Below are 25,243 nucleotides of genomic sequence, written 5' to 3'. Positions count from 1 at the left end.
AAGCACAAACACAAACACACCCACCACAAACTCACTCACACACACAGACAGAGAGATAAGTAAACATAAAGAAGGAGACAGAATGGAGGCAGCGAGCACAAGCAGAGCTGCTGCTGCTGGCGTTGGCTGAGGCCGTTGTCTGTTTTTCGTGTGTATCCAACGCTGCATCAGCAACAGCAACAACAGCAACAGCAACAGCAACAAAACAGAGCAACTTATTTTTGTTTAGCTGCCACGTTTTTTCTGCTCTCTCTTTTGTTGTTTTTTCGTTTTGAATTTTTTTCCTACTGCTGCTGCTTTTTTGGAGTTTGCTTTGTGTGCTTTTTTTTTGGATTTCTCTTTCGGAATGGAATTTTGCAGCCGCAGCAACAAAGCAAAGTGATGAAACGGAAAGAGAAATGAATTGAATTGAAGTTTTTTTATACGAATTGGTAACTGCGTGGGCTGACTAAATGCAGAGTAAAGAGAGATAAGAAGAAAAGAAGGCAATGCATAGAAACGACAACAAACAAAACGAGCAAAACAAGAATTTGCAAGCATTTTTAATTGACAGGCGAATGCAGACGGCGGTCAAGCAACAGTAATGGCCAATTGGCACGCATGTGTGTGTGTGCGTGTGTGAGTGCGTTGTAAGCAAGTCTAACTAGTTGCCATAATTGGATGTCGGTCTAAGAGTTCCTTTTGTTTTTATTTTTTTTTGTTTTGTTACTTTTATTTCAGTATTTGTTGCTTGGTTTATTTTGGTTTCTTAATTGGATATGTTATTTGACAGACAGCGTAACAAAACTTCTTGATCAAACATGTTGCAAGTATGTTTACCTTTACTGCAGCAGTGTTGTCGCAACATTGTTGAGCAATCAATCGCAACATCAATTATCAAGGCCTTATTGAGTCGAACATGTTTACCTTAAGTGCATCTAATCAAATATGGTCACACTTCAAGAATATTGAGCTTTTAACCGCAACGTTTTACTTCTACTATTGTTAATCCGCATCCGCCCATTACTATGCTCTTTCTATCGCTCATAACCACAAATAAAATATAAAGAAGACACATTTCCACTCAATTGTATCGAGAGATCGCAAACCACATATGTAATTACATACATATACACTCCTGCTCAAAATTATACGACACCTCGAAAATTTTAGTTTTGACCCTCGCAAAAGAAGGGGAAAGCATAGTTAAACAAAATAAACTATGGAGACTAATAGCAAAAAGTCTTCTGCACAAAAGCTGCTGTTCTTATCTCTAATTGCATCTTTCGTTTTCAAGTAACGGTTAAAAAAGCACAAAAGGTCTATTTTAGGCTTGCTTGCAATTGTATCAAAATTATACGACACATTTCAATTTTCTTTATTTAGTTAGAGTTTTATTTATTATTTTATATTAATATTAATACATAACTAATAATTAATAATTAATAGAGCCGCCTTGAGCTTTTGCCACCTCAAAAAGTCTTTTAGGCATTGAATTAATTAAATTCTTTAGGATGTTATGGTCTAAAAGAGACCATTGCTTTAAAATTTCGTTTTTCAGATTGTCAACGGTATCAAATTTTTTATTTTTCTCATAGACTCGCCTGGCTAAGATGCCCCAAATGTTTTCTATTGGGTTTAAGTCCGGGGAGCAAGCGGGCCAGTCCAACACATTAACAGATTGCCTATTAAAAAAGCGCTGCGTCTCTTGGCTCCGATGTATAGGTGCATTATCTTGCATATAAACAAAATCTCTTTCTCCATTTTCTTCCAAAAATGGTAGAAGACGATCTTCCAATACCTTGATATAATCCTTGCTTTTCATTCTTGAGCTTATGAAGCAGAGGTCAAGCGTTCCAGACTTGTGGAATGCTCCCCAAACCATGGCGGATCCGCCTCCGAAATTGCGTTTGGAAAACATCAGAGGTTCCTTGCGCAGATCTCGCCAATAGTGACGAAAACCATCTGGGCCGTCCAGATTAAATTTTTTTTCATCAGAAAAAATTATCTAAACAAAAACTGTTGCCAAAGTCTTGTAATAAAAATGAAATTAAACTAACATACCGAGGCCCAGGTTTCTCTCCAAGTTATTTTCTACAAATTGAAGACTAGCTATTTTATGGTAAGGTTTAAGGAACGGAGCCTTTTTTAAAACACCTCTAACAATAGTTTCGGAGGATTGCAGAGTCCGCCAAACCGTCATCCGTGACACACGCTTACTGCAACATGCAGTAAGTATAGAGCAAGACTCAAAAGAATTGCTTGCTCTCTTTATTATGCGACGTTTATCGCGGTCATCCAACTTTGGTTTTCTCCCAGAGCTTCGGTTGATACCATATTTTTTCGGATCTTTCAAAAAATTGGAAATTACACATCGCGTTCGATCTACTTTTCGGGATATTTGGCTTATATTAAACCCGGCTTCATTGTAGGCTCTTATTCGCCCCATTTCTTCATCGTTCAACAACGTTCCACGCGGCATTTTATTCAAAATGCATCTAATATTAAAAAGAAATATAAAAAAAATGTATCTGCACAAAACTTTTCTCTCTAGCCGCAATAATTGAAATGTGTCGTATAATTGTGATACAATTGCAAGCAAGCCTAAAATAGACCTTTTGTGCTTTTTTAACCGTTACTTGAAAACGAAAGATGCAATTAGAGATAAGAACAGCAGCTTTTGTGCAGAAGACTTTTTGCTATTAGTCTCCATAGTTTATTTTGTTTAACTATGCTTTCCCCTTCTTTTGCGAGGGTCAAAACTAAAATTTTCGAGGTGTCGTATAATTTTGAGCAGGAGTGTACAAATGTAAAATACAATACGTAATGCATAGGCAATGCAAAGAATAAACCGCTTGCTGATACGTCACATACTAAAGAAACACAATAACAATAAAGAGAGAGTAATACAGGGTGGTACTCACATTTCACGGCTCCCTCGCTCGATCAACACTCGCTTCTTCTTCTTCTGTCGTTTGCTCTTTTCTTCTATATATATATATGTATATTTGTTTCTTGATTATAGTCTTTAGTGCTTATTCCATTCGTTGTTACTGTTGTTTTTGCATCTGTGTGACATTTTCGGCGGGCCACACAACGCCTTGTTGTTGTTATTGGTGTTGTGATGGGAGAAATACATGCAAAATACGATTCGACGAAACCCCAGATTGTTTGGTTGTTGTTTTTGTTTGTTGCTCACACCTTGAACTATAATTATTTTTTGCTTCGTTGTTGTTGCTTTTGCTGTTGTTATGTGATTACGAATTGGCATGCGCTGCAAAAAATACAAATTATTTTAAAACTTTGCTCTTTGCACATTTTGCTCATATTTCTTTGCTGATATTATTACACTTTTCAGCTGCTACTACTTTTTTGTATTCATACACGCACTCACACAAGCACTTATCATGCATACACAAACACACGGACACGCACTCACGTACACACGGCGACGACAACGGCGGCAATCGCTTATTCTTCTTCTTCTTGCTTTTCGTGCACTTATTGAACAACAGACGACGCAGCCTCTTATTGCTCTTCTTCTTGCTGCATATATATATGTATGTATATATATATATATATTATCGAACTTATTATAATTTTTCTTATTTCAATTTGTTGTAAATCTAATTTCGAACTCGAAACACAGACATACACAGCTAAATAAACACAACACACACAAACGTGCCGACTCCGAATATTTTACTTTTCTTTAAGCCATTTTCGTCGTCACATTTACAGCGAGAAGCACAAGCAATTTAGATGTTTGGCTTCTCTTTCACACCGCTCCGCGCAACGATAAGCAGTGATTTGCTGACTCGCTCTATCGCGTGCACTGCATACAAACACTCACGTAATTGAACTTATGTATTATGCTTAATAAAGCATTTGCCTGCCATTCCGCACGTACTGCATGTGTGTCAAACTCACTGCACTTGTGTTATGAATGCAATTTGTTGCATTTTTCAGAACAAAATACATATGTATTGTATAATTAAGTATTTATTCTCAAGCCAAGTTAAATACACACACGCGCAGCGGCAGCACACGTCCGTACCGTTCAAGCGAGAGCGAGAAACAAAACACAAAAGGAAATGAGAAAAGTGAGACCGTTTACCGTGTGACCATGCGTTTCTAATGGCAAACTCACAGAATATGCATTACAAAAATACCAGTTTGCTGTTAAGCATGATAATAACAAATTAAAATAACAAATGAATATGGTAAGGTAATTTTAAAATGCATTTCTATATTTCCGCTTCATTTTAATATACTCTACCGTTCATATTTATAAAAAATAAACCAAAATTCAAATATGTGTAACATATCACTCAGCTTTTGAGGTGATGCTTGAGTGTTGTTAACACTAAATATATGTATTTGGGCGCCACTGTTGCCAACTTAGCTATTTTTTAGTTAGCTTTGGCTATTTTTAGAGTTCGATTGTTAGAAAAATTTTAAAATGCTATTAGCCGGAAATATGGCCATTTTTAATAAATATTAGCTAGGTTTTGCTATCTAAAACTATGCAAAAGTGCACGCGTAAAAGAATGTGTTGTTAAATTTTTAAATCGTTCGCGCGTTTTCGAGGGTTGCCGGCTGTTCGCACTTTTATTGAATAGAATGGCTGCCGGACGTTCAAACTATCGGTATTTATTTTCTGGGGGACAAGGCTGCCACCCGTTTCAATATTGTCGGTGACTCTTCTTTTCGTGTTTCTCGATACTTTCATCGATATTTCCCTACTTCTCTACTTCTTTCGTGTTTTTTTTTTTAGTGTGTGTTGATTTTTAGCGGCGAGAGGTGTGCATGTTCCGAACAGTTAAGCAAAATAAATAAATAATTGGCACTAAGAAGAAAAGTGCAACTTATTTCAGTTAGATAGCGATTAAATAAACGACGCGATGCGCAACCTAGACGATTTATTTAATTGTATTTTATGCTAACATTTGGTAATCGTGCGGCAGAATTTGTGATGCGCACAGAGCACAAGTTTGAGCGCAAAGAAAAACGGTCAAAAGAAGGTGCAAATGAAAATCAAAGGAGAAAATCTAATATACGAGTGAAAATTTCAAATAGTTGTTAATATATAATCAAGTATATGCCAATATATACCCAGCATATATACAAATGAATATTTCTGTTCTGATGTTGCCTATGTGTTTGTGAGTGTGCATGTGTGTGTGTGCTTTTGCTTGTTCGTGTGCCAAACAAAAAAAAGGGCGTCACAGTTGAAATTGTATGCAGCCAAAAGCAAATCAACACTAAAACCCAGACCACAACGGACCAAAGGTGAGTGCGTGTCGAATATTGTTTATAGGTGCTTTACTTTACTTGTAATTCATATATACATATGTGCATAGGCTAAAAAAACCACACCTACGCACACATACACAACAAACTTCGTGCCTTGTACGCACACGTTCACGTTTGCGTGAGTGCGAGTGTGAGTATGTGTGTATTGGTTTAGTTTTAATATCCGCTGCACTTTTTATTGTTGTCAGATCTCTCTGCTGCTCTCGTGTTTCATTCTCTCCCCGCATTTCTTTACTCGCCACAATTACAGTTAATAACAACTTCAATTTAATTCATCACAATAGAGAAAAAAGCAACAGTCCGTGGACTTCAGATTGGACAATCGCCAGCTCTCATACCATAATCAATTCAATTAGCTGCACTTGCTCTCTCAAATACATACATATCTAAGTAGCATATGTATGCATGTGTGTGTGAGTGTGTGAAGATGCCTGCTATACGTCTTTAGTTTGCTTTCTTTTGATTACTCTTCCGTTGTTGTTATAGTTGTTGCTATTGTTGTTGTTCTTGGAGACAGGCACCGTTTTATCTACAACTACAAGATTAACAACAACAACAACAGCAATAGTAATAACAGTAGCAATATCATGTCATGTCTGCAATTGAATTAAATTCAACAAAAAAGCAAGTGAACAGAATTATTTATTGTTGTTGTCGCTAGTGGCTGCTGCTATTTCTGGTCAATGCCTGACTGAGCATTCCAATTTTCGTACATATTTTTTAAATTTAATTTATACATACACACATACATATGTATGTATGTTTGCTCTTCTGCCCTCTTCAACTAATCCGAGAGCATTTGCTTCTCCTCGTTCTGACAACTGATGAAATTATTTATGATGCTCTTCCTCCTACCTTTCTCCTCTCTCTCTGCCTTTCCTCCGCTCAACTATAAGATAATTCTTATGTTATTCTTTTTCTGCTGTTGTTTTTGGCGGCCATTAACACAGGAATACACACATACACTCTCATACATATTCGTTTATACCAAACATAATATTTCATTGAACAAGTAAAAGTCTGAGCAAATATATGTTTTATGTTATATATGCGTTTTGCTGACATTAATTCGATTATTTAATTCGGAAACGCGAATTGTTTTGTTGCTAAGAGACAAACTGCTCGATAGCAAAGGTCAACAAAAGTGAGAATTACGTAGATAAAGCTAATCATAAATATTTATAAACTGTCAACGTATCGACATTGTTATAAATTTACTATTGAAAGTGCAACTAAAGCAGATAATTAGATACAAGTTTAGATACTCTCTTTTTACTTATATTAACTCAAAGTAACAGATTCCGATTTATACATTTTATGGTTACCATATAAAAAACCATAAAATTTATATAATTTTATAAAAATAAAACAGTAGCAAAATCAGAAACATTCGTCATGTTTTTAACTACATGTGGGTTCTTAAGCCTGCAGATTTTATTTAGTTATAGTATAAATGGCGTCCTTCATTTAATTATTGATTGTCCATTTGAGTAATTTTACGCAAAAGTTACAGCTTATCGGTTAAACCCAAAATAGATTTGAACCAAATACAGAAACAATTAATTAGGCGTTATCTAAGTGATTAGCACCTTATTCAATATGGCCTGAATTTATGACATGGCCAGTGTCCAGCTAAAACCAGAGGAGAATAACCTAAGAAATCTAATCGGCCAACCAGCGTGCTTATCTCAGTCTCATAAAGAGCGGATTTTCTGTATTCAATATTTTTCCGATAAGAACCAAGAATACCCTGTAATTGAAGTGTATTTTAACTGCATACATTTGTAATTTTTATTCTTATATTTATTTATGGAATGCTTTTCTAGAAAGAGAGAGCCGCTTCGCTAATAATTACCCTGTAATTATTGCCAATTCCAAAATGTTTTATTCAAATATAATTCATATTTTTAGATTTGCCTAAATTTGGGATAATAAAAGCCGAAAAATACGCACATTAAACTAAAAACCAAAATATAAAATTGTATCTGGGTGTGTTGCTCTGTTGCTAGGTCGCAATAGTTGTTGTTTGTGCTGAAGTTGTTGCTATTGCTTTTGTTTTTTGGAAGTTGGGGCAGCACGTGTACGCTTTTTTCTTCAATGTGCCACACTCATTTTTCCCATTTCCTCATTTATTGTGGTGCTCTCTATTTGCTTTTTGGGCACACGCCCAACAACAACAACAAGGAAAACAACTGAAAACTTAACGCAAATAAACAAATGAAAATGGCAAAAAGGCAATAACAATTTAATGCAAGAACAAAAGCTTTACGAACAGCAGACACAGCAACAAACGCAAAATATTCAAAATAGCGCAAAAACAAGAAACACAACAAAAAAAAAAAACAGAAAACCCAAATTAAATTTAACTAATTAGATATGCAAATATTTGCGTGATATTTGGTACTTTGTTTGGTTTTATGCTCCGATTATATTGCATAATGCCCGATATATGCCTGGTCCTTTGAAAAAGGGCGGGTCTCTTGCCTCTTCTCGAAACTGAAGGCGTGTTCAATAATAAATTCGGTAAGCTTAATTAAATGTCACATTGTTTCTGATCAAATTGATTGAAATAATGTTTAGCGGATTATGAACAATGTTTCCAATTCAAATTTAAGGCCATGCGGGTTTGCTCAATCTTATAAAAAGTGAATGTCAAATGTCGTACGACTTTTGCGGAGATTATAAGAAGATATCTGACATTTAATGGTGCACTTAAAAACATAAGTGGCGTTAATGTGGGTCTCACTGTATGCCCGTATTTTGAGACGAATTTGAGAGCAGTAAAAGATGACATCAACAATATTGTTCAGATTTTGAAACACTTATTAGGAACAAGTTTAATGAGCTACAAATTGAGTAATAACTAGCATAACTGTTTTCAAAACTTAATCAAATATTTTAAATACAATTTAAGTTTGATAACTTTCCAATTATTTTAGTCAGATTTTTTTTATTTGATTTTACTCAGTACTGAGTTTTTATAGTAAAATTTTTACTGCTTGATAAAAATTGTTAATAATTTAGTTACTTTATTAATTTACATATAATTACAGAAAATTACATAATTAGTTACAGATAAGTTAATTTGAGTTATCGATAGTTGTAAATTGTTGTATTTAGTGCTGTGAAGCGATACATAAATAGATAATAGTATCTATTAACAGCTATAATAATTGAAAGATTTAAAAGTGAAAGATACTCGAACACATTATCATAAGATCAAGAGTTTTCTTAGCAATAAATTGTTTAAGTAATACAAAATTACTTAAGCCATTGAATAAATTCAATTGAAAGCTGCTTATTGGATTATTTCTTTGCTTCGAGCATTACTTTGCTACAAATTAACAGATGAGGCTTGAGACTCGAGAAATGACTCAAATTACAGTGCAATAGGTATTCCATTTCAAGTCGTTAAATGTATTTTTGTGTTTGTGTGTGTGTGTGTGATCCCATCTTAATTGCTGTTTGAAACTTTGTCTATTCTGACTCATCCACACAGAGAATTCTCACACAGCAACAACATAGAAATAATAGAAATTTGAAGGCAACAACGTGTGGAATGACCAAAAACTGACACTGACCTTTTAAGCAACAAAAACAACAACCACAACAATAGACTGTCCCCACTCAACTTTAACAACTTCCTTTGCTCATTTATGCACTCAAATAAATTATATAAATTATAAAAAAAAATTTTAAAAAAATGAAAACAGTTTGTAAAACACACATAAGCGAGCAAGCAACAACAACTACAACAAGTGAAAATACTTTCACCTTTCGCAATACCCAAAGGGGGTAGTTCTGTGGCCTGACGCAACTTAAGTTGATTGAATTGAAAGGGGGAAGACTCTGCTGTCTGCCTGCCAATCAATAATTTAAGTTTTAATCAAAACAGAAGTGTCTAAATTAGAAGTGTGCCCAACTAGCAAATACGCTGTAGACAGCACTCAGATGCCTTAAAGACTTTTTTTCCCCACTAAGAAGATGTCAAAGAAAGTTGTAATAAAAAATAATCAACATAAAGATACCCTGCAAATACCATTAAACTCGCCGTTTACAAATATAACTACAGGGCTTATAGATATAAGAGCATTCAATTAAAAAATAATGCTTATGCAAATTAAATAGATTATCTGATTTATAAATGTAGATTTTCGGATGCGAGCACTTCTGTTGTAGCACATTGTTATTGCACATCTCGAGAGAATGACATATGGAAAGGGTAGTAAATAGCTTTTGACAAGACAAACTAAAAACACAACAACAACAACACTCTCACAGCAGGCCTCACTCGTATGATTCATTCAGCATCAGCATTTCGTATCATCTCATTTTGGGGTCCAATGCTCGCGAAATGTGGTTTCTGTTTCAGTTTCCGCCTCCATGCTCTACAACCCCCCTTCCCTGGTCATTTTCTCGTAGATTTCAGGCGGCAATTGGGGGTCCCAACTTGCCTTGATTTTTCTTTGTTTACGTTTTAGTTTTTAGTCGAAAAATGAGCAAATTGAGCAGCATAAATGAGTGTGTATGTTGAGTTTGCGACTTTTTTCAATTTGTGTTTTATTATTTATTTTCCGGTTTCTAAGTTTCATTTGTATTCGTATTTCATACGCAGCAGCGAAATTATACCCTGTAACCACAAGGTGAGTCGAAAAACGGGCATTATAAATGGAGAGTCTTAAGAGATTAGGGCTGCTTAAGATCTTCGATAACTATCGATAGTTTTCAAATTTTCACTACATCATTTAACAATATTAATCAGTATCAATTATTAGGTCAGTATAAAGTGCTTAAATATTCGTCTAGATAGCTTAGATACTACATAAATATGTGTTTATTACATTTATCAATAGTATCGATAAATTGACAAATATACCCTCGGCTCTTGTTTACATATAGAGTATCTTCTCGTCGAACAGAATCGAGTTGCGTCTTTTTACTTGTTTGTTATTGTTTAAGTATTTATTTATGTATTTGTTTAGTTATTTACGAGTATATTTGCATTTTAGTCATGCGATGGGGACCGTGTCGTCGATTTTTGCGGTTTCGCTGGCAAAACGATGACAACGCCGCGGCGTCACTCATTGAGCATTCGGTGTAAAAATGTTAAGCAGGTTGATCTTTGCACGATGAATATGCCTTTATCCGAATACCTATATATATATTTTTTGGGTGTATCAGCGAAAACAAAGCTGACAAAGCAAATGGGGCGTCTTTCCTTGCATTTAATTCAATTCAACATGTGCTAAAATTGTATAAATAAATATAATATAATTGTGCACAAATGACAAAATACTTATTATAGATGCGTAAGCAACTATCAAGTATGCTCACATTTTTCAAATGAATTTAATGATATTATCTAGCAACTATTTGCGTCTTCATTATGTCTGACTTAAGTATTAATTTCTCAAGAAAATTTTATGATTTGATCCAAATTCTATTTTTGTTAGGTTGATAATTCTTAATTTATACATTACTGTGCTCTGATTTTTTTTTTAAGAATTTGAGTGATTCGCTTAAAGTAGGAAATATAAATAGATTAAGAATCATTTTTACTTTCGTTTGTAAAGAACTTTTTCTTAGAAGACAAAAGTCCACTAGAAATTTTTTATCTACAGAAAGAATTTATAAATTGTGTCTTATTTAGATAAGGAATAAATAAAGAATAGACTTGTTTTATTTCATAAGAATTGCTAAGCTTCCGCTTTAAATCTCCGTTTGTTAACCTTAATTTCTATATAAAGAATTCTTTGTCTTGATTGTTCAGTGGTTTTGCAATTACGATAATCTTTAACTAAATTGCTTTGTTTATTTAAATAAGGGGTTCTACATAAATAAATTACACAATTGAGAACCAGAACCACATTCTACACTTCATGTGTGTCAACATCATGAATCACGAGGTTAGGTAATTCTAGCACAGAGTCCACAAAACCAATAATTTTGTCATTGCAACCTAATTCAACTCGAGCTCAAAGTTCAGAGTCAGTTTCAATACGTTGTTGTTGTCGCTGCTGTTGTTGTTGCTGCTGTTCAACATCTCAGTTGTCAAACGTCGTGACACATAAAATGTTTCGAAAAGTTATTGACCCGCCTGTCAAAAGTCAATTAAAAAATCCGCCATCCGCTGATGATGCAATGTCGGGCCTCTCTCTCTCTTCCTCTTTTAATTTGAAGGCGTTTTAAAATTATGCATAATTTGCTTACATACTATATTTTCATTTTCTTCGCATTTACAGTTAGCTTCAGATAATAAATCCACGGCAAATTGTGCAATTTTATTGTGTACATACACTCTTTGAGTGACTGTGTGCGTTGCAACAAATAAACAATGAAATTGGCCACACGTCTTCGCAGTTTTGGGCCTGACTTTGAAATGGCACATAAAAGGCGTCTCAAATCGTCATTGAGTTCGCTTTAAATCGCTTAATAATATTGTTAGCTTTCAAAGCAATTAGCCATACGTACACGATAAATAATAACAAAAATTGAAGGCCATGTTGAGCAATTTTTTAAACCAGAAAATTAAAAGCAAAAATATTGGAAATTTTTAGAGTACATTCTCTATTTTATCCCTACTTTAAAATGGTTGTCTTAAAAATGTAAGAATCTTTTTTAAGTGATTAGAATTTGTAATCTACTTTTTATTGTCTTGAGCTATGTTATCAGCGTAATAACATTTTAAAATGAAATAAATTCAAGCTAATAAGTTCTATAAAGTTTTATAAATCATTAACTTTATTTCAGTATTCAAAACTTTAAACTCTTGCACTCTGAAATTCATAACTTTGACATAGTTAGGTTAGATTAAAGTAGTCTTTTACAACTGGTGCTAAAAAGACGCTTAAGTTGCTAACTAATTGCATGCAATAAAAAAACATAATTTAACTGAAACCGATTTAACTTGGTTTGGCTTTTAAACTGGGTGCTAAACTGACGCTCAACTTTTTGTGCATATAGGAAACTATATAAATTCAACAGCAGGCTGTTAGACCTAAACCCACACGAAATGAGTTTAGATTTTGGGCAGCCAAGTTTGGCATCAACTACGACGTGGACTTTTACAGCATTCAAGTTCTGTGTAGGTAAATTGAATGAGTATTCCAAACGGTCAATACGTTGTACGGCTCTTGTAACGTTTAAGCAAACAAACCTACACAGATGAACACGTATGTATATGTATATGTACACCTGAGGTCAAGGTTTTGGAGACCACGTACTTCAACGAGCTTATGATGCTGATATATAACCCAGCAAACAGAGAAATAGCAAAAACAACACCCACATGGCCAATGGACGTGGCACAACTCATAACCAACAGAAACGTGACATGAGCTATGGCCAATGGTCAACACAATGTTCAGATGTGATGGAGAATTGCAGCATCATCCACCCAGAGCAGCTGGCAACTTTTTAAGAATGTGGCACAAACCAATTGCGCTAATAGACCAAACAGAAACGAACCGGTTAGAAGCATGGCTAACACATTGAATAACTGTCATAGAAGTAATTGCCTGGCCAAAACCTGACTGAGCCGCAACCCAAGAGGGTTGCTTGTAGTTTGTAGTTGGTCAGAAATATGCTAAACAATTTGATGTTTATCTAATAAAAACAATACAAAAATTTATCAGGAAATGTCAAGTCATTACGAAACAAAAGGCTTAGCAATTGATGAAAAATTGTAGAAAATATTAAAGCAAATCTTCTTAATGGGAATGTTCATTATTCATTCATTCATTCACTAATAATTTGATCTTTTATTTAAAGTTAATAAATTTTAAAAAATGTAAAAAAACTTTAATGTAAATCTTAAAAAAAAATAGAAAATTGTAGAATTTTAGTTTTTAAATTTAAAATTAATTTTTTGTTGTATTTTTTTTATGTTTAATTGGGTTAGGAAAAACAGACAGAAATTACCGCAATCATATAGTATCCATTACTAAGAGCTTAAAATAAACTTTTTAATATTTGGTTGCTTATCATTGTAAATGACAACTACTGCTAGATTGACCGTCGCATATTTATAGCCAATTGTCGAGTCAGCTAGACGGCGTGGTCACTGCGGGTATCTGTTTAAGCATAGCAATGCTATCTCTGGGGAGGCGATGTAGGAGGGAACTGCATAAAAAGCCCATACAAGTCTCAAGATAGTTGCCTGTCTTTGTTGAGCTATGTGCCGAGTGCTTACAGGAAGTTTATTGTTTTAAATGGCGCAGAAAAAATAAATAAATATACGATAAATCAAACAAGGAAGGGGTTTGTACCGGGGGATTCTTAAATCATAATCGAGAACAGAAACACGATATCACGTAGTCGCTGTCACAGTCAGTGCAACTCTGTCATTCAAAACGAACAACAACAATGAATTTTGTTGATTCAAACTCGTAATCAAATGAATGAAACGTATTTATACATACATATACATATATTTTGGTTTCTTCATGCCAAAGTGTTCAATAAATCGGGCAATCGGTTCCCTCTTTACAGAACGGAATTAAGCCACCTGTCCGATTGTGTGTTAGGTGTTTATGCAACGACCAGATAAGAAATTGAAATAACCATTAAGGTCAGGTAATGGTTTGTTCTTAGAAGAGTATCTGAAAGCAAACTTTAATCCTAATGGATTTGTCTTGATCAATGAAATGAAAATCGCAGGTAGAAATGATAAGAATATTTGTTAAATTCGTTTGTCGTCATAAAATATAAATAAACGGGTTATAAAAATATTATTTAATTTATATCCATTTCGCAGCTTGCTTACTCATGCATGAGTCGACAATTTAATCTTATTTGGCGGACTTATCAACAAGCTCAAATATCATAGCATAGCATATACTATATAACTCTCTCCCTCATTTCTCTGTCTGTGTTTTTTTTTTTCCGACTTTGTCCCTAGTCATTAGGCAGTTTATGATTCTGCTGGCCATTTATCTTACCTGTTTTGAAATTTTTCCGCTTGCAAACATTTCGTCAATCTCAAATTCAAATTACATTTTTACCTGACATGGCTGAGGGATAAACGTTAACGACTTACTTGGAAAATTGCAAACTCATTGCGATATCATTTATTATTTTTTAAAGGAAATTACATGCTAACTAATCAGACAACTATAAATTGTTACAGCTTGTATTTTATGTTGAAGAATATGCATAGCTTATCTGTATATCAAATTTGGTTCAAAAAAATTCTTAGGAGAATATATTTGGTGTTTTGGAGTAATTTTTCCAGTCGAGCACTGATTCATTAACTGTTTTTGTTGTTTCTGATTCATACAGTAAATACGTCTTGTGCGCAGATCTTTTTTAATTGCTAAAGATATCGCGTATCTAGGTAAATGTATGAATAAGTATCTATGTCAGCATAAAGCGTAAATTGCTGCAATTTCAGTTCTATTATCTAAACGAAAATGACAAATATGCGACGTGTAACTCCCTAATTACTTTTCTACTATCTTCTTGTATCCAATAAAGAAAGAAAGTATCTATGACTGATAAGAAGACATTGTAATTAAAAAACAATTGCAAGCTCATCAATGAAATATGCGTAATTGAAATGAAAATATAAACAAAACAACGTGTGATATGTTTAAGATATTAGGTAAAAGGTATATCGACATCGAATTGGCTGCTATTTCGTTCATCAATTCTGATAGCTTCAAGTGCTTATCTTGACCATCAACGAATTGTTGCGCAACTTTATTTTGCCACTGCGTGAATCACATCCAGGCGGGACACCTGCAAAGCTGCTTTCCCCGAAAGCGTCAACAACCTCTGGCAAATTGTCAATTCTTAAAGAATTTAATTAAAATAACTGCTACATACTCTGCAAAATAATTTTGAATAACTTTGATGGAATTAAACTAAAGCATGATTCTAACAAAAATTATAAAACTTATTTGGATTTTTATACTAAAGTAATGTACAGTAGTTGAATGTAAATTCGAATGTTAGAATGTATCAGGAAGTTTTTCATATATTCAACGTTATATCTAACTGTTATACCAATTCATAATACTTATTAATATATATTATTTTTTTTGCCAGTTGTCAATTGAAAAGTAAATGAGAGTCAAAATAATTAACACTCTTTTATGTGCTTAATAAAATTTAGTAAACTTCCTGTATGTTTATTTGATAAATAAATGATGATGATGAGATGAGTAAACCGCTTCTTATTGATACCACGAGTTTAAAGTCTATAAAGATATCGCTTGATTGTACCCTGTACATGCCTTGTGGCATACAGGGTAAAATGAGAACACAGTCGACAGGGGACAAGCACAATAAAAATTAACATTGTTGCCTCTATTTATTTTTATTTCGCTCTTCCCCTCTCCGTCTCTTTTTGAATGCCACGATGTCGTATTTCTTGCTGTTGTCATTGTGTCTGTCGCTTTGGCTTTGCGTTCAACACTTTGATGCCATTTTAAACACCTGCAACAATAAACACAACAATAAAGTCATTTACTGCTTGAGCTGAGGTAACAACCACATAAGAACAACAGCAACAACAACTAAAAAAGTGTAACATCAACTTGAACTTTTGTTAAAAACTTTGCAATATTATTTTTGCATAATGTTGAGAGAGAAAGACTTTTGGTAAAAGCTGCTTTCCATGCAAATACGAGTACACTTACCATGTACATGTCAGCCAAGTTCAATGCATGGCTTTAAGCCTGACCTAGCTTAATTTAGTTAACCACCAGAGATTCCACAACTTTGTTGTTTTTGTTGTTTTTACGTAGGCCGTGTGCTTGAATTAATGATGTGTTTTTAATGAAATCAACTTTTGCCAATCTTCATGGCCAATCGAAGTAGAAAGAGTAAACACAAAACTTAATTAACTTTTAGGTTCAAACTTGACTACAACTGCTGGCAATAAAAGTTATTAGTCGCAATTTATCTGCTTTCTCATAATGTTTCTGCTTAAATGCCTTATAAAGTTTAGAAAAGGTAAATTTCTCCAAAAAGAACTTTCTAGCTTCACATTGCAAAAGGTATTTTAAGCATTCATCTTAGAAATTCTCTCTTAATGGTTTTGAGTTGTCTTAAACTTATGTTTAATTTAATATTTGTTAACGATTCTATTTCTAGACACACATAAAGCTGACTTGTCAAGTTTTAATAGTTGCTAAGCGCCATAATTTAATATTTGAGTAGAGAAAACTTTTTGACTAGAATAATATTTTATATTAATTTTATTTTCTTAGATATTATATGAAATAATAAATCTAAAGGGGCTGTGCAGATTTCAGGCAGTTCTAGCAACCAATCAGGACTTCAACTCTATCTGTTGTAAAGTAATAACTTTATTTTTTTTTAAATATTTTGTATATAAAATTATATTTTATTTTAGTGATATTTATTATATTATCTAAATCAATTTTTATTGCCCTGGACATTTCCAAAAATGTCTTTTAGAAGAACATTTTACACAGCACTCGGTTTAACTGTAGCTTGTCTTTTCGTACAATTCAACACCATATTTGAGACGTTTAAAGAATTAATACTAAGAGAAACTACTTTAATCTGACAACTTGGTCAATAAATATACAATAGGTCTTAAAGCAACATTGCTGAGTGATACATTTTCCCATCCTCGTTGAGGTTCAGTCGATAAAACTGGCTGCGCACATTATGCCATTGTAATTCTAATGATAGATCAAATGGTACTTATAATTTAGTGTGGTTCTCTGTATTTATAAACCAGCCACAGTCAGAGCGCCGCCAGCCGCGACCTTCGCAAATTGTAACTGAAAGTACGGTTGGTACTTATATAAAGAGAATAAGAAAAAAATATAAAATGAAATAAAAAACAACAACTTGATGTGCTGTCGATGTTGCGGGCAACAAGTCTCGGGTGGCTGAGAGCTACCCTAAGATGACGACGCGTTGCGCAACTCATTAGCAAATGACTGTGACGGCGCATAATTGAATCTAATAAATGCGAATCAACATTCTTACATGTATATCTACATTTACATATATGTGTACATATGCAAATAAAATGATTACAAATGTCTCGCTGCAGGCTGAACTTTGGCTTTTTGTAATGATAAACACAGAAATTGTCAGACTTAAACGGAAGCAATTGTTGTTGTTAGTGTTGTGCCTTCTTTGGGGGATCGAGTTCATTTGCACTTGCTAATCGGGCCCGAATCGCTGAGTAAAGTAGGCAACGCAACCAAGGTCTTCTTATCAAGATAGTACACCTCAACCTCAGACCTCGTCGGAGAGACAACAACGCGTGTGCGACGCCTCCGAGTGCAATAACCCTGAACACAAATTTTATACATACAAACATTGTAAACAGATACTTTTCTTTATAATATATTTTGTTGTTGCTGTTGTTTTGTATTTTTACTTTATACAACAACGAAGAAAGCGAATGAGGCGAGAGGTGAATAACAACAAAGCAACATAAAACATTTTAACAATAAAAAAAAAGGCGGTTACAAAATGCAATGATTAAAATGAGCAACAAAACTCCGAAAGAAAAAATATAAAAAAAAGAGGACACAAAGAAAATGTTGATGGGGAAAAAGAGGCAGGTGAAACTTTGGCCCCATCAACAGCATGTGCACAGTGGCAACTCGGTTTGGGGCGCAGTCAACTGCAGATGAGCATTGAGGTTGCAACAAGCAACGATAAACGGGAAACTTCCAACCACTGAAGTGAGTGTCGAGTGTTGTGTGCGTTAAGTCCAAAGAGCTTAAAGAGATTTGTCGTTCAAAATGGAAAATTACCGAAAATAAAACACCAGAAAACAATGTGAAAACAGGGGAAATTTAATGGAGTGAAGACTTCAGATTGTGGCAGGTATTTGTTAATGTGAGGTAGGTCTTAAGAAAATGCCGAAACGAGGTTAGTAATTAGCTAAGAAAGCGAAACTAATGATTGCAGGTTGTTGTTTTTAGCAGAATAAGTCTACAATTTTAACTCAAGTCTAAGCAGAGTGACCTTTAATCCCAACTAGTTTAGTTTACATTTTTATGAGCATCTCAAAGTAATGAATTTGTAATGATGCAGAAAACTACATTGTTGTTTTTTATTTTATTTCCGAAAGGTTGTTTCAGCTGCTTTCTTAGGATCATAATACCATTTTCAGCTTCATTTAAAATGAAAATTAAATTGGCTTTTCTTGGCATTGAAGAACCTTTCAACCGCCCACTTGGGCCAATACAATGTCCGACAAAGTTTAATTTTTGGGAACCGCAACATGTGTTGTAGACCCAGAACGATAGAGATAGTGAAAAAAAGCGGGTGAGAGAAAGAATAAGCAAATGATTGCGCGTGAATAGCAACAAAGTTTGAATATAAACATTTGTAGTCGAACAAAAATAAACAATTGTTATCTTTGTATGCCATCATCGCAGTATATTGAATCGAATCGCAGTCTGTCCTCGTTCTCAACATCACATCGGCATGCGATGCACAGCACTTGAGTTATGTATTTATAATATTTAGAGGTGCGATCTATATAGGGCTGCAAGTTTGAATATGTAGTCACATTATCATGAACATAACGAACGTCCTTATCAGGTGCATTGGGTACCATATACATAGATTGTGTATTGTGTACTGTGTATTGTATATTGTTTGTGGTCGGTGTGGGAGATAGGGGGCACTTGAGCAGCCGCAGAATGTTTAACGTCAACTAACGACAGCCTATTGAGGAAGTATTGATCGAGTTGTCTTACTCATTTTTTTATATATACAAATACTATATATGCATGTGGAGTGTACACAACGCGAGCAATGCTTACACCTGCCGCGAGGTGCGTTCCGTAAATAGCTAACAATTGTTTTAAAGAGCTGTAAATCGAAACTGAAAATGTACTATTTAAAACAGTCTCATTAGTATGATTACAATTAAACTATTATATATCAAAAGTATGAATATCATGATACATTTTTGTAGGAAATTTGGATACAATTTAAAGCTGAATTACTATTTATAGCTTACATGTTCTATCAATATCGTATCAGCTTTGCATTTAATCGAATTCAATTTGCAAGTATTTGTTGAACAAACCTCTCTATTTCTACGGCATATGTTTTAACTCAGCCAACAAATCCAAAAATATTTGGCATAAAAACGCAAAGAATTTATAAAATGTTTCAATAATTGTTCGCATTGAAAGATTATGACATGTTGTTGGGCAGCTGGGCATATGCTCCAGTTTATAGTTTTCAATGATTGCGATTTGGATTATCATTATCAGCGAGGAAAAAGTTGATTCACCTTTCGACTCTGGACTCGCCTCGATTTTGTTGTTTCTCTTTTCAGTGCAATCTCAATGACAATACGGGTTTAAATTTATTATAATTAATAATTATTAATGTCGTTTTGTTTTTTTGTTTTTTTTTTTTTTGTTTGTGTATATTGCAGCTATTGGGAGGCAACTGTTTGAGATCTTTGCCAGCAATATGCAATAATGGATTCGTTAAAAACGGTGACCAGTGGTCGGGATCATTTAACGCTGCAGCCGCTGCAGAAACTGCGCTCGTCTCGCGGTTCCAGCTCCAATTTACGGTCAAGTCGCTCACCCTCCGCAAGCCGAAGCAGCGAGCAAAGTAAATATAATCATAAACATAATCATAATCTTTATTTGTTGTTATTAGTAATCTTAGTCAGTGTCATAAACTCTTCACTGATAACTTGTAGTCCTGCAGTAGTCTAATAGCTTAATCACGTGCCCTATAATTGGATCATAATGCTCATCAACTACATAGCTTATCTGTGTGCATGGCTTTTCATGTTGCTAGGAGTGATAACCACTCATTTTAGCATTTCCGCTTGTCTACAGTTATTATAATCGTTTCATAAATTGATTCAAGTCCAAGCCAAAAACATTTAATGAAAAATATATATTTTCATTAAAGAGTATGCAAAATTGCATTACACCATTACACCATGATTTAATATTTTCTTAAATATTTTGCTTTGAAAAGCCCTTAAGACATAGTTAAAGTTATAATTTTTATTTAATTTTACAGAAATAATCATAGAACACATTTTGGCTATTTCATACAAATCTAATAAAACCCTAATATGTATGCTTTTTAATTTCCAATTTAATTTGATTCAATATGATACTAGACAATTTTAAATGCTCAACATTCCGAAACTAAGTTGATTGCAAGGGATAAGTTAGCTTCAGTTTGAAGAATAGTTTCTGAATACAAACAATTTAAATGATTCGTCAATTATACAATGCTAAACAGCTTAGCTAATTTTGGGCCAAATTTTTGTTGGCTCTTTGGATAATGCTTGAGAGATCTAGCTGCCAAAAAAAAACATTTGTTAAATGCAAAAATGGATTAAAAGCTCACAAAGTGCAATTCTCAGTTGTGTGTTTTTAAGCGTTTTATTTGTCTTGTCATTGAATTGTTTGCGAAAAGTATCTGTAACTTTATCTGTTGCTATATTTATTTGTTGCTTTGTTTTAATTTATTTATTTACATGTATTAAATAGTTATACATATATATATTTGTAAGATTTGTCTGCTTATCATTGTTTGCCTTACTTTATAACTTTTGTGTTGATTATCCCTTTGTTTTGTTTTCGTTTGTTTCTCTTCTTTTCTTTTGTGTCTTCAAACAGCTTTGTAACCGTTGACCGCCAACAACTACAACTATTCACATAGACTCCACACATACAAAATACACATACAAAGTGTAGGTATACGTATAAATAGAAATTCTTTAATACACATTTACACACACATACACATTTAAACAAACATTGCTTGAATTTTCTACGTTCTTCTTTCCGCGCGATTTAAAACGCTATTAAAACGCGTTGGCATTTGCTGCTTCTGCTTTCTCACTCATTCTACACATTTTTTCTTCTCTCTCTCTCTCTTTCTGTCTCTCTGTCTCGTTTGACGCACAGCTGTCTAACTGTCATTTACACCCACTCGCACACACACAAACACACTCGCGCATAAAAGCTTACAAACGCCGCAGCGAAAGCAAAACTATAACAACAATAAACTGGACTTTTTTAAAATTATTTTTAGTTTGAATTGTTTATTGTTATTGTTGTTATTGTCTGCTGCAACTGTGTTTTCGCTTTTTCATCGATCTAAAAGTTGAAGATAAACTACATATTAAATACATACAGTTAGTAAAGTACATATTTTGACAAACAAATAAAAGAAATCACATAATTTATATTGCAAAAGTTAAAAATCATTACTCGGTTTGTTTTATTAGTTAAAAAGTTAATGACATTCAATTGGTTCTACCCATATTTTATTTTATTTTTTTTAATTGAGAACAAATATGTGATTTTTTTGTTGTAAGTCAAAACAATTATTTGACTAACTGTACTTTCTATGCGCCACAATTCGCCAGTGTCCCGGGAGCGCAGCAGCGACTCAACAACAACAGCAGCAGGAGCAGCAGCAGCCGTCGCCACAACAGCAACATCGACAACAACCACAGCAGCAGCAGCAGCAACCACAACAACAACAACAATTGCAACATCGTCGAGTACGTCGGCAGCGTCGACGACAGTCAATAGCAATTCGTCGGCATCGTCCATCACAGTGGCAGCTGCACAGGCGGCTGTCTACAGCGGCGGCAACACGGTGACCGGCAGCCTTGGCAGCACCGGGGGCGTGGCAGTGCGCGGTTTTCGCAGCCACAGCCCCACCCACCGTCGACGCAGCCGTGAGCGACAGCGACGCACACATGGCTCCGATCAAGGCGGTCTGCTCGCATATAGCGGCCTTATAGGCGCTGCTGATATGTCCGATTTTGTTGTCACTGTCGGTGGTGGTGGTGGAGGTGGAGGTGGTGGAGGTAGCGCTGGCACTGGCAGCGGCTTGGAAGACTCTCGTCTATCGGGCAATGAGGATTATTACTCGTCCTTTGTCTCCGATGAGTTTGATGGCAGCAAGAAGCTGCATCATCGACACACTCACGAACGGAGCTCCAGTGTGCAGGCCATTGATCGTCTCAATACGAAAATACAGTGCACCAAGGAGTCCATTAGGCAGGAACAAACTGCCCGAGATGGTGAGTAAAGAATTCTGAGCAGTGCCAATTTGTATAGCATACATTTTGGGGTAAAAAATTATTAAAATATAAATAAAACTTAAATACCAGACTTTTAATATTTAAATGAACTTTACAAATTTGTAATTGTTTATTATATACCACTCATCACCAAAATTCACGAGAAAAAAACCTGTATATTATGTTTTATTAATTGTCAGATTAAAATTTTGTGACGGTCTTCCGCAATATAATTTTAAATGCATTTTTTAAATTCAATTGAACAAACATTTTCTAATCAAGCTAATTTCTTTACGTGAATTTAAAATGAGGAGCATAAATTAAATAATTACCGCTTTGCTTTAATAAACATTACGTTAAGTGCCATTTAAGTAATCTTTAAAGTCTTTTTTTTTATTTTTTTTTTATTTAAAATATAATGAAATTTTTACAAAGGATGAGTGTTCTGCTATCTTACAAGCACCTTAAACTAATCAGAAATCTTTAAAGTCTAGTCTTGATATTTCCAATCAACTAATATTGTCAATCTTATCAATTTATTCATCTCCATTCAGACAATGTCAATGAGTATCTGAAACTCGCAGCCAGCGCCGACAAACAGCAACTACAACGCATAAAGGTAAATAAACAAAAGTAAACCTTTTGACTAGGTTGTATTAGAAGTTAGCATATAAGTTTAATTTAAGTTGTTGTAAATAATAACCACAAAAAAAATACAAGAAAATGCGAAATTAAAACAAATTCATTGTCTACTTTCAGGCGGTGTTCGAGAAGAAAAACCAGAAAAGCGCACACAGCATTTCGCAGCTGCAGAAAAAGTTGGACAACTATACAAAACGGGCCAAGGATCTGCAGAATCATCAATATCAGACAAAGAGTCAGCACCGACAGCCGCGCGAAGTGTTGCGAGACGTGGGCCAAGGATTGCGCAATGTGGGCGGGAATATCCGGGATGGCATCACGGGCTTCTCCGGTTCGGTGATGTCCAAGCCGCGCGAATTTGCGCATCTCATTAAGAACAAATTTGGCAGTGCCGACAATATAAATCAAATGAGTGAGGCCGAGTTGCAAGGCATGCAGGCCAATCCGGATGCACTGAGTGCGGCCGGCGAACGTTTGCAGCAGCTGCCAGGAATGGGTACCTCAACGGGTTCTGGCGGTGGCAACAATAACAACAACACTGGCACTGGCAGCGGCACTGGAAAATTCAACAGCGACAATGGCAGTGAATGCAGCAGCGTCACCAGCGAAAGCATACCAGCTGGGTAAGTGAAGGACTTGTTAACCACCTGAATGACTTGTGTATAACCCTGTATCTTCTCCTTTTTTATTTGCAGCTCTGGCAAGAGTCAATCGGGCGCCAGCCAATACCATATTGTTCTAAAGTCACTGCTAACCGAGCTGGCCGAGCGTAAGGCTGAGAACGATAAGCTTAAAGAGCGAATCGAACGTCTTGAGGTAGAGAAAATATATTAATTTATTTAACTTAAATTAACAGCAGTCCACAAAAAATTATTTAGTATTAAAAATCAAATCAAACAATTTGAAAGTTAATGAATTAATTAAAATCAATTCTTCAAATCAAAGCTTCAATTTAAAACAGAAATGATAAGATAAAGTAGTTGAAAAGTCTACACTAATTTATTAAGTACACTACTAATGCTAAATTTTTACTGTACAGACGAGCCAAAAGGAGTTCAACAATTTGACCTCTACTCTGGAAAGTGAACGCTATCGTGCCGAGGGATTGGAAGAGCAAATCAATGACTTGACGGAATTGCATCAGGTTCGTTTAAGCCTCTTTGTTAACTTGACCGACTGCCCAGACTTATCCATATGCAATGCCGTTGTTGTATTTCTTTGTTTTGCAGAATGAAATTGAGAATCTGAAGCAAACAATTGCTGACATGGAAGAGAAAGTACAATACCAAAGCGATGAAAGACTACGTGACGTCAACGAAGTGCTCGAGAATTGTCAAACAAGGGTAAGTTCAAATACACACACACGTACACACATTAATTAATAACACACACACACACACACACCCTCTCATCCCGTATAGATATCGAAAATGGAGCATATGTCGCAGCAGCAATATGTCACCGTCGAGGGCATCGATAACTCAAATGCCCGTGCTCTGGTTGTGAAACTCATCAATGTGGTATTAACGATATTGCAAGTGGTGTTGCTATTGGTGGCAACAGCCGCTGGCATTATAATGCCATTTCTTAAAACAAGGTGAGTGGTGCCTACATATATTTTGTATACGCAAATAATACATCTTCTTCATTTATTTGTAGGGTTCGCGTGTTGACCACATTTCTGACGATTTGTTTCATCATATTTGTGATACGCCAATGGCCGGATGTGCAGGATATAGGCGCAGGCCTGGTGCGACATCTCAAACAGTCGCTGGTGGTCAAGTAAAACGCTAGCGACTAAGCCTCCATGTTCGATTAGTAGACTCTTAATGTTATTAGTATTAAGTTAAATAAAAGTGCATATTTTGTATATAGCTTATAAATACACAAGAACGCAATAATTTAAATTCGAATTAGTTACAAGACAAAACGCGCATCACATGAACGACTCACATATATACATAAGTTCATAAATGAATACAAGTTGTACAAACAAATAAAAAACTGAAAACGATATCGCACACACACCCACATTCACATAGCTACATACGTATGTATACATATAGCGAAATTCTATGTAAAAGATCTGCTAAAGGTTTAGTCTAATAACTGCAATGCTGACAAGTTTCTGTGCATTACTCAATACTATAAAATTACTATGTATATCTAAATACTATATGAACTCTATTGATAGTTATTGTATTCATTAAAAAATAATAAAAACAACATAAAACGTTTGTATTTGTACGAAACACAAATCTATTTGTATTATTA

The 25,243-nt window shown here is 34.7% G+C and overlaps 1 protein-coding gene and 2 long non-coding RNA genes across 3 annotated transcripts; 1 reads left to right on the top strand and 2 right to left on the bottom strand.

Annotated features, from left to right (window-relative positions):
* Window positions 1-339: 339 nt before the first annotated feature.
* Window positions 340-2,896, bottom strand: LOC117792020. Its single transcript, XR_004618134.1, has 2 exons — window positions 2,785-2,896; window positions 340-1,114 (listed from the first exon to the last, which is right to left on the bottom strand). It is a non-coding gene; the product is annotated as an uncharacterized LOC117792020 (long non-coding RNA).
* Window positions 2,897-3,307: 411 nt separating this feature from the next.
* On the bottom strand, window positions 3,308-4,059 carry LOC117792019. The gene is made up of 2 exons (XR_004618133.1): window positions 3,833-4,059; window positions 3,308-3,525 (listed from the first exon to the last, which is right to left on the bottom strand). It is a non-coding gene; the product is annotated as an uncharacterized LOC117792019 (long non-coding RNA).
* Window positions 4,060-4,733: 674 nt separating this feature from the next.
* Window positions 4,734-24,973, top strand: LOC117792945 (transmembrane and coiled-coil domains protein 2). Its single transcript, XM_034633285.1, has 10 exons — window positions 4,734-5,271; window positions 19,691-19,875; window positions 21,662-22,327; window positions 22,882-22,946; window positions 23,087-23,592; window positions 23,665-23,785; window positions 24,009-24,113; window positions 24,199-24,312; window positions 24,391-24,566; window positions 24,629-24,973. The coding sequence occupies exons 2-10, from the start codon at window positions 19,737-19,739 to the stop codon at window positions 24,753-24,755; spliced, it is 2,019 nt and encodes a 672-aa protein (XP_034489176.1). The 5' UTR covers window positions 4,734-5,271; window positions 19,691-19,736; the 3' UTR covers window positions 24,756-24,973.
* The last annotated feature ends 270 nt before the right edge of the window (window positions 24,974-25,243 follow it).

The sequence above is a fragment of the Drosophila innubila genome (genome assembly GCF_004354385.1).
Source record: "Drosophila innubila isolate TH190305 chromosome 3R unlocalized genomic scaffold, UK_Dinn_1.0 2_E_3R, whole genome shotgun sequence".
Classification (NCBI taxonomy): domain Eukaryota; kingdom Metazoa; phylum Arthropoda; class Insecta; order Diptera; family Drosophilidae; genus Drosophila; species Drosophila innubila.
Note: the sequence above shows the minus strand (reverse complement) of the source record. Positions and strands in the feature narration are given on the sequence as shown.

Coding starts and splice junctions, on each gene's coding strand:
- LOC117792945 (XM_034633285.1), top strand. CDS start 19,737: ATGGATTCGTTAAAAACGGTGACCAGTGGTCGGGATCATTTAACGCTG. Junction 22,328..22,881: donor GGAACAAACTGCCCGAGATG/GTGAGTAAAGAA, acceptor ATCTCCATTCAG/ACAATGTCAATGAGTATCTG. Junction 24,313..24,390: donor TCGAGAATTGTCAAACAAGG/GTAAGTTCAAAT, acceptor CATCCCGTATAG/ATATCGAAAATGGAGCATAT.